This window comes from Gobio gobio (assembly GCF_949357685.1).
Source record: "Gobio gobio genome assembly, chromosome: 21".
Lineage (NCBI taxonomy): Eukaryota > Metazoa > Chordata > Actinopteri > Cypriniformes > Gobionidae > Gobio > Gobio gobio.
This window is the reverse complement of record NC_137117.1, coordinates 38154455-38171276: the sequence shown is the minus strand read 5'-3', so window position 1 is coordinate 38171276 and position 16822 is coordinate 38154455. Positions and strand designations below refer to the sequence as shown.

The 16822-nt window shown below is 36.9% G+C and overlaps 2 protein-coding genes across 4 annotated transcripts in view; one reads left to right on the top strand and one right to left on the bottom strand.

Annotated features, from left to right (window-relative positions):
• Positions 1-4949, top strand: part of mitfb (melanocyte inducing transcription factor b) — a 72274-nt gene extending 67325 nt beyond the window's left edge. For all 3 annotated transcript variants that reach the window (XM_079802991.1, XM_079802993.1, XM_079802992.1), the window contains exon 10: positions 4389-4949. In XM_079802991.1, coding sequence (XP_079659117.1) covers positions 4389-4811 — 423 coding nt within the window. In that variant the 3' untranslated portion in view covers positions 4812-4949. The remainder of the gene's footprint in view (positions 1-4388) is intronic.
• A 2055-nt stretch (positions 4950-7004) lies between these two features.
• On the bottom strand, positions 7005-16542 carry LOC307117834 (2-epi-5-epi-valiolone synthase). The gene is made up of 5 exons (XM_079802994.1): positions 16326-16542; positions 13221-13854; positions 11926-12159; positions 11592-11844; positions 7005-11093 (listed from the first exon to the last, which is right to left on the bottom strand). Exons 1-5 carry the CDS (start codon positions 16460-16462, stop codon positions 11002-11004), a joined length of 1350 nt encoding a protein of 449 aa, XP_079659120.1. The 5' UTR covers positions 16463-16542; the 3' UTR covers positions 7005-11001.
• Between the last annotated feature and the right edge of the window lie 280 nt (positions 16543-16822).

Sequence of the window (16822 nt, the reverse complement as noted above, 5' to 3'; positions counted from 1 at the left end):
CGACTTTCCATTCTTTTACTTCAATGAAAGGTTAGGTTTTTGTGAATTTTTTGAATGATAGATCAAAAGGATAAACAGTCTTTTTGCTTGAATCTCTTTTTTTGTAACAAGTTTGTACCATGCCTCAGAGACAACACTATTTTGTCAAGTGGCTAACATAGCGTAATCCGAAAGAGCTTTATTTGTAGTAACAGTAATACATAATTTTCTCCACCATACAATGTTTTAAAATGAAGTGTTCAAACATGGATCTTATTTTAAAGCTAAAAATGTTGTGGTAACATTAAATAATGTTAACTAATGAAACCTTATTGTAAAGTGTTACCAGTGGTGTTAAAAACACTTAAAATAAATTCATCCTTTAACATCTTTATTTATTTAAAAATGTAATCTTTAATCAAAAAGGGTTATGAGCCTATTTATATTATCCATCATTATTAGCCACTTTAACCCCAAACATGTATTTTTTTCATTTATAATGTGTGATTTATTACAAGTCACACTAAAACTTTTGTAAGAATTTACTACAAATATTGGCCTTTTCTTCCCTATTGTGACGTATATCCAAATGAAACGGCTTCTCGAAAAACAAAAACAAAAATAGAGGGCGGGACTTGATTTTGTCCATGAGGAATTGATTGGATAGTTGTGGTTTGCTATTGGTGGATCTCATATGAGTGACAGGTTGAGTGTTGAGTGACAGTGTCAAGAGATGTTGCTGCTAGAGGGAGGGGAAGTTATTTTGATTAAAGATTATGAGGGCACAATAAATTAAAACAGTAATGATGTGTACATATAATTTATAATAAATACTGTGATATTTACAGTGGCCGAGAGAGCTCGACATGCTGAAACTGAAGAAAACGTGCAAATTGAAAATCGTCAGTATGAAAGGAAACATCATCATCAGTTTGACAACACGAGCTGCAAATACTCACAACGCAACCAAATACAGAAACGCTCTGTAAATACTCACAAGGCACATATGATCAGGAATTAGGATGTTAAAGTTATAGACAACACCACTGTCGAGTAGACATTAAACAAAAAGCATGTAGTACCAGCCAGGTTCATCACTTGTTGTGAATATTTTCAGCGTGTTTCTGTATTCGGTTGTGTTGTGAGTATTTGCAGCTTGTTTCTTTATTTGGCTGCGTTGAGTATTTGCAGCAAGTTTCTGTATTTGGTTGCGTTGTGAGTATTTGCAACACATTTCAGTATTTGGTTGCATTTTGTGTATTTGCAGCTTGTTTCTGTATTTGGCTGCATTGTGTGTATTTGCAGCTTGTTTCTGTATTTGGTTGCATTGTGAGGATTTGTAGCTTGTTTCTGTATTTGGCTGCGTTGTGAGTATTTGTAGCTTGTTTCTGTATTTGGCTGCGTTGTGAGTATTTGTAGCTTGTTTCTGTATTTGGCTGCGTTGTGAGTATTTGTAGCTTGTTTCTTTATTTGGCTGCGTTGAGTATTTGCAGCTTGTTTCTGTATTTAGTTGCGTTGTGAATATTTGCAACACGTTCAGTATTTGGTTACGTTGTGAGTATTTGCAGCTTGTTTCTTTATTGGTGGCATTGTGAGTATTTGCAGCTTATTTCTTTATTGGTTGTGTTGTGAGTATTTGCAGCTTGTTTCTGTATTTGGCTGCGTTGAGTATTTGCAGCAAGTTTCTGTATTTGGTTGCGTTGTGAGTATCTGCAACACATTTCAGTATTTGGTTGCATTTTGTGTATTTGCAGCTTGTTTCTGTATTTAGTTGCGTTGTGAGTATTTGCAACACATTTCAGTATTTGGTTGCATTTTGTGTATTTGCAGCTTGTTTCTGTATTTAGTTGCGTTGTGAGTATTTGCAACACGTTTCAGTATTTGGTTGCGTTGTGAGTATTTGCAGCTTGTTTCTGTATTTAGTTGCGTTGTGAGTATTTGCAACACATTTCAGTATTTGGTTGCGTTGTGAGTATTTGCAGCATGTTTCTGTATTGGTTGCGTTGTGAGTATTTGCAACACATTTCAGTATTTGGTTGCGTTGTGAGTATTTGCAGCTTGTTTCTTTATTTGGTTGCATTCTATTTGCAGAGTGTTTCTGTATTTGGTTGTGTTGTAAGTATTTGCAGCAAGTTTCTGTATTTGGTTGTGTTGTAAGTATTTGCAGCAAGTTTCTGTATTTGGTTGCGTTGTGAGTATTTGCAACACATTTCAGTATTTGGTTGCATTGTGTGTATTTGCAGCTTGTTTCTGTATTTAGTTGCGTTGTGAATATTTGCAACACGTTTCAGTATTTGGTTGCGTTGTGAGTATTTGCAGCATGTTTCTTTAATTGGTTGCATTGTGAGTATTTGCAGCTTGTTTCTTTATTGGTTGCGTTGTGAGTATTTGCAACACATTTCAGTATTTGGTTGCGTTGTGAGTATTTGCAGCTTATTTCTTTATTTGGTTGCATTCTATTTGCAGAGTATTTCTGTATTTGGTTGTGTTTTGAGTGTTTGCAGTGTGTTTCTGTATTTGGTTGCGTTGTGAGTGTTAGCAGAGTGTTTCTGTATTTGGTTGCGTTGTGAGTGTTAGCAGAGTGTTTCTGTATTTGGTTGCGTTGTGAGTGTTAGCAGGGTGTTTCTGTATTTGGTTGCGTTGTGAGTGTTAGCAGAATTTTTCTGTATTTGGTTGTGTTGTGAGTGTTAGCAGAGTGTTTCTGTATTTGGTTGTGTTGTGAGTGTTAGCAGAGTGTTTCTGTATTTGGTTGTGTTGTGAGTGTTAGCAGAGTGTTTCTGTATTTGGTTGTGTTGTGAGTGTTAGCAGAGCGTTTCTGTATTTGATTGCGTTGTGAGTGTTAGCAGAGCGTTTCTGTATTTGGTTGTGTTGTGAGTGTTAGCAGAGTGTTTCTGTATTTGGTTGTGTTGTGAGTGTTAGCAGAGCGTTTCTGTATTTGGTTGTGTTGTGAGTGTTAGCAGAGCGTTTCTGTATTTGGTTGTGTTGTGAGTGTTAGCAGAGCGTTTCTGTATTTGGTTGCGTTGTGAGTGTTTGCAGAGTGTTTCTGTATTTGGTTGCGTTGTGAGTGTTAGCAGAGTGTTTCTGTATTTGGTTGCGTTGTGAGTGTTAGCAGAGTGTTTCTGTATTTGGTTGCGTTGTGAGTGTTAGCAGAGTGTTTCTGTATTTGGTTGCGTTGTGAGTGTTAGCAGAGTGTTTCTGTATTTGGTTGCGTTGTGAGTGTTAGCAGAGCGTTTCTGTATTTGGTTGTGTTGTGAGTGTTAGCAGAGTGTTTCTGTATTTGGTTGCGTTGTGAGTGTTAGCAGAGCGTTTCTGTATTTGGTTGTGTTGTGAGTGTTAGCAGAGTGTTTCTGTATTTGGTTGCGTTGTGAGTGTTAGCAGAGCGTTTCTGTATTTGGTTGTGTTTTGAGTGTTTGCAGTGTGTTTCTGTATTTGGTTGTGTTTTGAGTGTTTGCAGTGTGTTTCTGTATTTGGTTGCGTTGTGAGTGTTAGCAGAGTGTTTCTGTATTTGGTTGCGTTGTGAGTGTTAGCAGAATTTTTCTGTATTTGGTTGCGTTGTGAGTGTTAGCAGAGTGTTTCTGTATTTGGTTGTGTTGTGAGTGTTAGCAGAGCGTTTCTGTATTTGATTGCGTTGTGAGTGTTAGCAGAGTGTTTCTGTATTTGGTTGCGTTGTGAGTGTTAGCAGAGTGTTTCTGTATTTGGTTGTGTTGTGAGTGTTAGCAGAGTGTTTCTGTATTTGGTTGTGTTGTGAGTGTTAGCAGAGTGTTTCTGTATTTGGTTGTGTTGTGAGTGTTAGCAGAGCGTTTCTGTATTTGGTTGTGTTGTGAGTGTTAGCAGAGTGTTTCTGTATTTGGTTGTGTTGTGAGTGTTAGCAGAGTGTTTCTGTATTTGGTTGTGTTGTGAGTGTTAGCAGAGTGTTTCTGTATTTGGTTGTGTTGTGAGTGTTAGCAGAGCGTTTCTGTATTTGATTGCGTTGTGAGTGTTAGCAGAGTGTTTCTGTATTTGGTTGTGTTGTGAGTGTTAGCAGAGCGTTTCTGTATTTGGTTGTGTTGTGAGTGTTAGCAGAGCGTTTCTGTATTTGGTTGTGTTGTGAGTGTTAGCAGAGCGTTTCTGTATTTGGTTGCGTTGTGAGTATTTGCAATGTGTTTCTGTATTTGGTTGTGTCTGAGTATTTGCAGCATGTGTTGTCAAACTGATGAAGATGTTTTTTAATTTGCTGGGTTTTTTTCTATTTTGCATGCATTTTCTTCAGTTGTAGTGAGTTGAGCTCTCTCGGCCACCGTAGGTATTCCACAGAAAATAAGAATTGTCAGTTTTGATTTCATGGTGACTTTAAGATTTCACTAAAGTTAATTACAGTTAATGTTACAATCAATTCTTTGTTGTCTGTCCATTGCTAAATGTTAATCCAGGAGTTGGAAATGCAGGCTCGTGCTCATGGACTGGCCATCGCCTCGTCTACACTCTGTCCATCAGATCTAGCAGCCCGGGCCATTAAACAGGAGCCAGTCCTGGGGGACTGCAGCCAGGACATGTACCCTCACACGCACCCCTCTTGCCCTGACATGGGCCGCTCCAGCACCTTAGACCTTAACGACGGTACAATCACCTTTAACGACTGCCACAGTACAGGCTCTACCACTTCTACTGATGCAGGGGCTTATGGTTTCGTTTCTAAGGCACATGCCGCTAAACATGACGACATCCTGATGGACGACACGTTGTCGTCTGTAGCAACAAGCGACCCACTTCTCACCTCCGTCTCGCCCAGAGCCTCGAATGACAGCAGCCGCAAGGACAGCATGAACATGGAGGAAAATGAGCATGTTTGTTAGTACAGCGAAAACCTTCTTTGGCTGTTCAGGGCTGCTGGTCATTGTTGCGTTTTTCCAATGACACGACTGACGCTTGGGATTGCTAAAGAGGAAGCACGGCCTGTTTTGTAAGTGCAAAGTAATATTATTTTTCTTATGTTTACACTCATTTTATTTTATTGTATTTTAACCGTATCCCACTTTTGTCTAATGAAAATTCTTTGTGGTATAATAATTCAGATTGTGCATAATATCAAAATAATCAAGGTCAGTATCATCAAAAGATTGATTTGTGTAACTTCGCATAGGTATATTTAGAATATAATTTAATCAACTTTGTTATAATAAGGTTCTGCAGGGATGACGTCAAAACCCATAAGACTCATTCGCTGCTGGTTCTCTCAAAACGTTCCTGTAGCTTTTTATAATGTTTTTCAATTTGAGTATAATAAGGTAAACATAACTTGAAGATACTACTTAAGACGTTTCGACCTACATTACACACACCCATACCGCTAATTTTGAAGCAGTTATGTTTATTTTTGTTACTAGTAACTAGATAAGACAGTTTGTGGTGTGAGTGTGTGCAGTTTACGTTGTAGAACAATACGTCCAAGTATCATTGAGTTATGTTTAACCACAGACCTTATTTTACTCATAAATGGAAAAAACGCATAGGAAAATCTCAAGGGAACAAGTGGCAAATAAGGGCTTCCTGGTTCTGACGTCATCCCTACAGCACTCGATTTAAAAGTGCACTTGAATGGTGATTTCTTTGGTTGTACAGTAGCATGTTTGCGCACAGTTTAGAAGAATATTTTTCTTTTTTATATATATATATGTATATCTTATTTACATATATGCATATGTTTTATATATATGTATAGTGATTTAAGCATAATGCTTCCCTTTTAACATATGTAGATAATAAGCAACTGATCATTTCTAATGGCCAGCTGCCCAGTAAACCTCCACGAGACGCACTTAAAAAGATTAAAAAGAAAAATTCAAAATTTTAAATTCTGTTATGTACTCACTCTCACGTTGTTCTAAACTGTTTTTTTCTCTTTTTAATATAGATATTTTGAAGAATCATTATATAGTTTTTTTAATATAACAATTGATAGTCACCATGTCCATCAAGCTTAGAAAAAGTTATATGATATCTGTGTGAGAGAAACAGATTGAAATTTAAGCTGCATGTTACACAAAAATAACAGCAAAAAGTTTTGTAACATGAGTGTGAGTACATTTTCATTTTTTGAGTGAAATATTCTTTTAATATAGCTAAATAAATCTAAATGATAAAAGTAACTAATTCGTAAATGTTGCAAAAAATTCTGTTGAATGTCGTCTGGACAAAGTATGTTTGCTATCAGAATGATCTGAAACAGTTGACCATAAATTATTAATCGATGCCAATGTTCTCTCAGTATTAATTTCACTTACAGATTTGTGGAATAATCTTTAAATAATAATAATCTGAAGAAATGCCAAGTTCTGTTATGAAACTCTAGATGGCGAAGGCTGATGGGTCCTTAACGCAACATGCTAAGAATAATGTTGTTAAATACACAGCACAAGCTGATTGGTTCTTTCGCATCTGCAGCCAATAAGCTTGCTGTTCAACTTTTAACCCTTGTGCGTCAATTTTAAAAAAGTCCCTTCGAGGACAAATATATCCATATCAAAAAACTTGGGAGCACAGACCCTTGGTAGATTATTGTTGGAGTAAATGTTTAATTTTAGGTAAAAGGTTTAAGTTTATGAAAATTATTTATGAGCAATATTGTATATAATATTGTATTTTGTATTTATGAGCAATATTGTATAACAATATTGCAATATTGTTTGGGCACAGTACCAATTTTTTTCCCATTAGAATTTTTTTCCCATTTTTCCCAGCAAAGCTCCACTGGGACACAGTGGTTGGATTTGTAATTTGCAGTTAACGCATACCTTAGGTCTTTGACCCGGGACGTCGTTCACTACCTTCCTCCTCATTTATTTTTTAAAGTTAGAATATTCCTAAATCAATTCATTATAAACAATATAACAAGAAAAAATTATAAAAATATGAAAGAATGCCTGTTTTTCCATTAATTAAAAAAAACAACTGTATAGGGTCACTAATGACTCGAGGTGTGTAACAATGTAAGTATATTTTTTTCTGCACAACAATAATTGAATCTCTGATGACTGAATAAGTGCAGTTCACCTTTATTCCTCAAGGTGGCAATGTCTGACACACACAATGATGAAGTGACGTTTCACTCATAGTTACCGCAGGCAGAAAACAAAAGATTAGAAGAATCACTTGAAGATTAGAAGAACTTGAAATGTCTCAGAGATTTACTGCAGAGCAAGAACTGAACGCAGTCAAATATTACTGTGACTGTCACTGATGGTGGATCTGCTGAAGAAGCTGTCAGAGATCTAAATATTGATGTTGAAGATGATGATAGTTTTGAGAATATGTTTGAGATGGTGAATATGAGGCAGATGCTGAATGAACTGAAATGAGCTCTGAGGAGGACAGTGATGATGGTATAAAACATCTGCTCAAACTGAACCCTTACAATCTCCGGTAGATAACAAAATATGCTTTATTTTACTCTTCTGTAATTGTTACTCTAATATCAGGAGAGTTTTATATTATCGTGACAGGTAGAGATCCATCCGTGATTGATATAGATCCAGGTCGCTAAAGACCCGAAAATGTAATAATGATTGGAGAAACATTCATGCATTTAACGCAAGCAAAATGATTAAAAACAACAACAAAAAAACTGAAAAAGGCAAAAATGTCCATAAGGATGCACAAGGGTTAAATCGTTTGCTTTAGCAGTAAAGATCCTCTGAAACCCTCCACCTTCCCCAGCTCCACCTGTATAGATCTGCATGTCTGTGTGTGTATTGGCAGTGGCAAGTCTCTGTAATTGCTCTATAATGCAGCAATAATCAACAGCAGCAGCAATATCAACTGTAGCAGATCTGTTGCGCCAAGACCAAATACATTAGCATGATCATATTCATTACCATGCCAAACACTCAGAGAGCTGTCATGATAAAAAGTGCACAGCGTTTGACATGTCCAACTGATTTTCAAATTCCCTGTGGAATATGCCAAGCAATAAGCGATATTCAGATTTAACCCAGCAGTTTTCAAAACCGTTGTTGTTGTCATATGCAGTGCCTATATAATTATGCAAACGGATTTCACCTCTTACATTTCATAAGATGGCCAGAGGATGCATTTTAGCACAGCGCATAGCATGAAAGTATCCATAATAATGTGAAGAAATGTATTAACACATATTCGATGCCTAAAGGAATAATCATAATATTTCAAACTTCAGAACTTCAGATAAATTGTATTACCCTTAAAAACATTTTTTATCTAACATTTGAATGATTCAATTTTAACTACAATATCCCAGTTTTTCTGTTTGTTTTTCTTTTTCTGGGATTTTTATGTTTTATATTGGCAAAAACACTGGAAGAAAGATCATACTTTGAGATGTAAAAAAAAAAAAAAAACATTTTATATTTTGTTCTAACGCTTGTTTGGGTTTTTTTTTTTATTCTTACATGGTGTAAATGACTGACTATGTAATAATAAGCTGTACTGTAACTATATTTCTACTGTTTGAAAGTGCTCAACTCAGATGTACGCCTATGAGTAGCATCCAATTTGTGCCACTGTAATGATCATGTAGGTGAAACTATAATGTGTTGTTTCATAGAACTATGCAAAGATAACTTTCATGGAAAGATGTTGTAAGAGTTTAGTGTAGGTAACATAGTCAGATCACTGTAAAGTGCCTTATATTATTACAAACCTGCGATTTAAAGCGATAGTTCACCCAAAATAATGAACATGTCATCATTTACACATCCTCATGTCATTCCAAACCTGTATGACCTGTACACAGTAAGAGACGTAACCGAGACGCCCTTACTTCTAGTCCAGCAATGTTTTGGTGCTACTTAAGAACCACTTTTCCTGGTTCAGAGCTGGTGCTTTGGGTGTGGAAAGACAAAAAAACGATTTGAAACTAGGCTCTGGCTCCGAACCAGCACTCAAACTGCCTTGGTGGAAAAGGGGTAATTGTAAGAGTGAATGGGGACTGGGATAGTTAGTTTCCAAAATGGACAATTAACCTCAAATGTGAACCCTTAAAGGGATAGTTCACCCAAAAATGAAAATTCATCATCATTTACTCGCCTTCAAGTTGTTCCAAACCTGTATAAATGTCTTTGTTCTGCTGTTTTGTAACCAAACAGATCTTGGCCCCCATTGTATGGAAGCTTTTTTTCTGCCACAGAATAAAAAAAAATAAAAAAGTTAATTGCGACTTTTTCTCTCACAATTCTGACTTTTTTCAGAATTGCGAGATGTAAAGTCAGAATTGTGAGATATAAAGTCAGAATTGTGTGATATTAAGTTTTGCGCAACTTTATATCTCACAATTCTGACTTTACATCTCGCAATTCTGAGAAAAAATTGTGAGATAAAAAGTCGCAATTATGTTTTAAAATGTTGTTCTGTGGCGGAAACAAGCTTCCATACCATTGACTACCATAATAGGGGGAAAAAGTACAATGGTAGTCAATGGGGCCCGAGATCTGCTTGGTTACAAACATTCTTCCAAATATCTTCCTTTGTGTGCAGCAGAAAGAAATGTATACAGGTTTGGAACAACATGAGGGTGAGTAAATGATAACAGAATTTTCATTTTGGGGTAAACTATCCCTTTAAGTGGCTTTAGAGCATAGACGGTAAAAAAAGAGATGGACAACATGACTCCATTTCATTCCACTGCAGAAAAACGAAGCCAACATATCCCAAACGTGGCTGTTGACATTGTGTGCCGATTACGTCAATCGGAGCCTGGGTTTGTGCGGTAGTGATCCTGAGATGGGTATCAAGTTCCCGCTCCCGCAGACTCATTCGCAAGCACAGCTGTCAATCATTACAGTACGTGACACTTTATAGAATCAAATAACTAAAACCCAACTTATTGGAAAAGTAAACACTTAAGGTCAGCGTAATGAAATCTACCTAAAAGGAGAGAAGCCATCTTTGGAAAAATATTTAAAGCTTTTTTTGTTTTGGGCTTGTGACCCATTCGATAACATGGAGAGGGTGGGGTTTATAACCTATACTGCAGCCAGCCACCGGGGGGTGTCACTTTTCAGGAGATGACATGAGAGTAATTCGAATTTTCGTGTGAACTATCCCTTTAAATGAAGCGTTCTCTTCTATTTATGTGATTTTAGACTTAGTCTTAAACTGTGGAACCCAATGGTCTCTCTATAGGATCACCAAAACTTGATCTGTTTTGTATTCTGGCTTAAACCTGAGGTGTCTTGAAGCACTACAAAACTTTCAAGAATAGTGTATGAAATAAACTCCTTCGACTACTAGACAGAAACTACTGAAAGTTGTCCTCTGAATGTAATGTTACGCAGTGTTGACTACTAAAACGTTGCCAAATTCCAAGTGAAGTCTAAATATGCAGTGAAACTGTTACGTATCTCATTGTGGATTTTGTAGCAAAACTGGCTGTTGCGATTATTATTATTATTATTTTTTTTTTTCTGAGCAATAATTCAGACAATCAGGTAACAGGTAAAGCACAAGGCACCTGTATGAATGCATATGCATCAGTGACGTCAATGAAAGGTGCCTTTAAAACAGGCTTCCATTGAACTTCAACCAAACGTCTTTTAATAACAAATACAGATTGGTCTGTCTTTTATAAAAGCGTCTTGGCTCTAGCTAAAGACGGTTTTTGTTTTGTTAATATACTTTTGTATGATATTTTTGAAGCTTAACCAAACATTATTTAAGAAAGAACTTACAATAGCATGAGATGTTGATTTTTGGTTGAATTTATAAAGCATTTGTTTCTTATGAATTCATTACTGGAAGCCAGCCCACCTGACGGGAAAGTCACCTTTCACTCAAACTGTTTGTTTTGAAACCGTGAAGCTTTATGAGGAAAGTAGCTGGTCACTAGTGTGACCGTTTCATTGTTGGGATTCAAGCTTGACAAGTGTATTGGGAATGAAAATGTTACAGACATTAAAATAAAACTGAGTGCTTTTCACAATTTCTGGAGTTTTCATTCACGATATGGCGTATTTTATTGTGCATCACAGATGTTTTCTTGGTTTGAGAATACAATCCGGCTTTTCCGTTGTGTTATTGTGGCTTCATGGTGGTTTCACAGTTTTCATAACACCATTTCTTGAATGCTCGACACACAATGCTGTCTTCTATGTCATTGAAGATTCCTGTAGGGTATAAAAAAGACAAACTGGTCCCACTTTATATTAAGTGTCTTTAAAGGGATAGTTGAAAATGAACATTTCCACCCTGAAGCCATCCTAGGTGTATATTTTTTGGCCTTGCTTCTAAGTTTAAGTTGATCTTTATCTTGTCTTTTTGTTAATTCATGTATTTCTTACACTATAAAAGTGGGTCTATTGGGAGTGAGAGCAAGGACTCACGGGATCTTTTTTGATAGGATCCCTGTTATTTGTTACGGTTATCTTTTCTTTATTTAGATCAAAACAATTCCTAAAAAGTGGGGGCTCGTCCGGGAATTAAACCTGGGACCTCTAATATACACGCTTATTTTACCATGATTAGTTTTCTTCCACAACTAAAAGTGTCGGATGATGGCATAATGGAGCTTCAGTGCGTTCATTACTTTAAATGTGTAAAACCTTTTAGCACCAAACTACTGAATGCACGTTTAATGTTTGAGGGTGAATTTTTTTTTTACTTACTTGCTTTTCCCAGCGCTGTTGGCAGAGGCATTCTCAGAAGTCCACCGGAGTGCTTGAGTCGCTCAGAAAGAGACTTCTGAACTAGATCCAGAGTGCAATCTGAATGCCACACTGGAAGCTCTAGACTCTGCATACACACAATGATACGTCTTTTCTCCTCTTCCGTCAGAAAGCCCCTTTCATGAGCCACATAGACCATGAAAGCCATGTCAATGTTCACCGCTTCTCCATGCAAAAGTGCAGGAAGTACTTTCTGTATCAAAGAAAAGAGAGACTCCAGTTAGAGTAATTTGAGACTGTGAGACACAATGTGCAAAGTCTTAATATTTAGAACCATTTCAAGCTCTGGACTGATGATATGGCCAAAGTCCACCAGCCTGTCCAGGTCATCCTCCCACAGGTTTGGGGCCAGTTCCTCCAGCATGGTTTCAATGGCCAGTCTAGTGGACACACTCGCTGCGTCTATATGCACATTTTCTGGCATTCTCGGTTGGAACCTAGAGTCCAACAAACTTCTACCCTCCTTCTGCAAAAGTTCAAGGAGTCCTTTGTGTTTCATCAGCGCCATCTGTAGAGGATCACTAGTATTGGTGAAACAAGACCTCGATTAGACTTGCACAATAATGTCAGAATAAATTAACATTCAAAAGTCTGGGTCAATAAGATTTGTTTTTTTTTTTTTTGACAGACACATTTTCACCAAGGCTGCATTAATTTGATCAACAATGCAGTAAAATTATAAAATATTGTTATAATAACTGTTCATAACTGATGCAAAGCTGAATTTTCAGCATCATTACTCCAGTCTTCAGTGATCCTTCAGAAATCATTCTAATTCTGCAATTTAAAAGTGTATGCAATATAAGTACACTTAAGTGGCCTTTTATTTACACAGAACAAAATTATAACTGCAACACTTTTGTTTTTGCCCCCATTTTTCTTTTTGTACACAAAAGGCCTATTTCTCTCAGATATTGTCTAAATGTGTGTTAGTGAGCACTTCTCCTTTGCTGAGATAATCCATCCTCCTCACAGGTGTGGCTTATCAAGATGCTGATTAGACAGCATGATTATTGCACAGGTGTGCCTTAGGCTGGACACAATAAAAGGCCACTCTAAAATGAAACACAGATTAGAGTTATTTTCTGGAGTAAATATATAGACTATGAACATGGAACACAGTGATAGATGGACCTCTCAACCTTTACGCTAAAGAGAAAATCCAACACAACTTTGAGGGCACCAAGAGAAACATGATTATGTATTTCTGCTCGACTAGCGACATTGGGCATCAACCACACGGCAAACGCTAATACTTGTTCATATGCTGTCTACTTTCTTTTATAGTAGTTCTATCCAATAACGTATTCGATAGGACTGTTAAACAGATCGACTAATGAAGACGGAGAATGTGAGAGTGTGTGCTCAGGCTCTGGTGTTCTGAGTGCTGTCAAAATAAAAGTCTCAACAACAAGCGCGGCTTCCATCACTTCAGAGCTACTGGCGGTGTGAATGCAACCAGGAAAATGTTCCTTGGGGAACTTTTAGTTCTCTGGGAACCAACCTGGTGGCTAGTTCCTATAACTAAGATCCTTGAACTATCCGGTGCGAAAGCCCCTAAAGGTGTACCTTTAACATCTCGGCCATTCCATTCGAAATATGGCGGCGTGGAAGAGTGCACAGGAAAGTCCTGTCCAGGAACGTTGCCACGGGGGGTATGTAGGACCCTAGCTTATTTTTGCAGTTGGCAAAATTGACCCCCGTCTTTGCTCCTACACTGGCATCAATGTAAGCCAACAGAGTTGTAGGGACACGAATATACGGAGTGCGTCTACGATACAAAGATGCAGCGAGACCCGCAATATCCAGGCACACGCCTCCACCAATAGCGATAATGGGCTCCGTACGGCGGTCAATACCAAATTTATGGACCTCCTCCAAGATACTGGTCACGAGTGTCATAGACTTGTTCTCCTCAGTTGTGGGTAAGTGAAGGATCTTGTACGTCACCCGTCTCGCTTCGAAATACGCTGCAACCTGAGAGCCATAAAGATCATTAACAGTCTCGTCAATCACAATGAATCGCTTCATTACTTTGCTGTTGCTCTTAAGGGCTTGAATCTCCGTAGGGTTGGAGATATGGCCGAACATTAAGGTGTCATTGCTTGCATCCAGAAGCCTCTCACTCTGAATGACTCGATAGGTGAAGACGATAGGGCTGACCACTGTCCATGTGACTCCATCTTCTGTGGAAGACTCATAACTGTGGGGACAAATGATCCATACTTTATTCAGCAATTCAGTATAAGCTGCATATCACTAACAAAAAGTACATATGTCTTGTGAAAAAGAACATACTTTACAGTGTAATAAATACATTTCAAAGTATATTAACTTCAAATGTAATATTGAATAACACACAACAATTATAAACAAGTATGTGCTTTAATATGTTAACCAACACATTAAAATAAGTGTACTTTAAAGCATGACAAAAGATTGTTAAAGCTTATTGATTTTAAATGTATTTTAAAACTTTTAATTTTACATTACAAAGTGCACTTTAAAAAAAAAGAAAATTCCAGCTCCCTTAGAGTTCAACAGTTGAGTTTTACCGTTTTCGAATACATTCAGCCGATCTCCGGGTCTGGCGGGAGCACTTTTAGCATAGCTTAGCATAGATCATGGAATCTGATTAGACCGTTAGCATCTCGCTCAAAAATGACCAAAGAGTTTCGATATTTTTCCTATTTAAAACGCGACTCTTCTGTAGTTACATTGTGTACTAAGACCGACGGAAAATGAAAAGTTGTTATTTTCTAGGCCGATATGGCTAGGAACTATTCTCTCATTCCTACGTAATAATCAAGTAACTTTGCTTCCGTACCATGAGTGCAGCGGCGCAATTATATTACACAGCGTCTGAAAATAGGCAAACTTCCGTCAACATAACAAACGTTGCTTGCACTGGGAGCGTGCTGGGGACTATTTCCAGGCGCTGTGCGTAATATCATTAAACCTAACCCTATTGAAACTCTTTGGTTATTTTTTGAGCGAGATGCTAACGGTCTAATCAGATTCCATGATCTATGCTAAGCTATGCTAAAGGTGCTACCGCCACACCCGGAGATCGGCTGAATGGATTCGAAAACGGTAAATCTCAACTGTTTCACTCTTGGGGAGTTGGAAAATGAGCCTAATTTCCAAAAAAAGTGGAGTGTTCCTTTAAAAGTGAAGTATGCTAAGAAGCATAATCATGAACGTGTGCTCTCTGTAAAGTGTGCTTTGCTTTTATTTCATTAACATTATATTACATGCATATAAAAAAAAAAAATATATATATATATATATATATATATTTTTTTTTTAAATGCATGTAATATAATGTTAATGAAATAAAAGCAAAGCACACTTTACAGAGAGCACACGTTCATGATTATGCTTCTTAGCATACTTCACTTTTACTTCACTTTTTTCTTAGCATACTTCACTTCTTTATATAAAAAAAAAAAAAAAAATTATATATATATATATATATATATATATATATATATATATATATATATATATATATATATATATATATATATATATATATATATATATATATATATATATATATATATTTTATATTTGAAGTATTACAAGTACACATTTCATTCAATTAATTTTGTTTACAAGGGATTGTTTGTTGTGTGCTATAGTAACACCCTGTTTTTTGGAAATATTGTTTACTACTTTTTGTACTATGGTAAAACTGCACCATGTTTGGATATGTGCTGCTGTTTTACCAAGTTTTTGAGATACCATGGTAAAAATTATGTTTATTACATGGTGGCGATGGTAATGGTGGTGGTTGAAGAGATTCCCTCCTATATGTAAAGCGAGTACCCAGCAAAGCGCTATATAAATGTAACAAATTATTAATTATTATTAATACCATATTATTTGGACATACTGTATACCACTGTTTTAAAGTGTTTTTTTTATTATTTATTTTACATATGTACTATGATAAACCATGATTTCGGACATAGTACCATGGTGGTGCAATGTCATTCTTTTGAAGACCTTGCAATACCATGTAAATATGGTATGTGAATATGGTAACAGTGGTGTATAGCGTATAGCCAAAGCAAAGTGCCATGGTACCAACACCATTTCTGTAAGATACAAAATGTATTAGAGAACTGTGTTGAGAAAAGACTACAGACTTTTACAGACTACTATCTTTGTGGGAACTCTCCATAGCATAATGGTTTTTATACTGTACAAACTGTACACTGACCCTACACACAAGTTTCTGCGTTTTTACATTTTCCAAAAAAATCATTCTGTGTGATTTATAAGCTTGTTTCCTCATGGGGACCTCAATTTAGGTCAGTGTGCATTCAGGTTGAAGTCCCCACCGGGATAAAAAAAACATGTACACACACACATACTGTAAACTTGACCTCATGCTTTCCAACTGTAAGGTTAGTTCTTAAAATAGACAAGTATTTCAACATGAAGTAAACAACTCACTGAAGACTTTAATGCTAAATGATTAAAGACATCATTATAAACCTCACTGAGGAAAAAGGGATGCAACATGTTTCTTATTCTTTCATACTTTATTTAACTATATTTGTATTGCAAAAAATCAAATGCTTCAATCAGCCAATTTTATCGAAGCACGTCCAGGCTGTGACAGTAACAAAGCACCAGAGTGGTAATTCATCGGTAAATACTCACATCTTGGCGTCTGACGACCGTCCCTCGACACACTTACAGTCTGCAGTCTGTCTGCTCCATGTAGAGTCTGCATGCACCAATCTGAATTCAGCCACATGATCACAGACACTGTTACTGATTTTTGAAGCATAAGACATATTGAAGGTGAAATGCGAAAGTTGGCCACTTGCCGACTTGTGCCAACTGTATAACAGTAACTAAAGCCACTGCTGAGGTGACGGAGGAGGGTGGAACTGTAGGCAAACTATAAATAGATTTACATTAAAGGATCTGTATGGAGGGTGGCATTGTGGCTGTCGCCTCACAGCAAGAAGATCCTTGGTCTGAGTCCCGGCTGAGCCAGGAGGCTTTTCTGTCGAAAGTTTTGCATGTTCTCAACATTGTAAAAAAGAACAAAAAATCCTGTCATTTGTACAGACTCCAAGCACAACTATGCAATATGACCGCAAAATCTTTTACAAATGTGTAATCATATTTGAATAAAGGGTGAGAATGTC

Coding starts and splice junctions, on each gene's coding strand:
- LOC307117834 (XM_079802994.1), bottom strand. CDS start 16,462: ATGTCTTATGCTTCAAAAATCAGTAACAGTGTCTGTGATCATGTGGCT. Junction 13,855..16,325: donor CGGTCGTCAGACGCCAAGAT/GTGAGTATTTAC, acceptor TTGTCCCCACAG/TTATGAGTCTTCCACAGAAG. Junction 12,160..13,220: donor GAATGGCCGAGATGTTAAAG/GTACACCTTTAG, acceptor GATCCTCTACAG/ATGGCGCTGATGAAACACAA.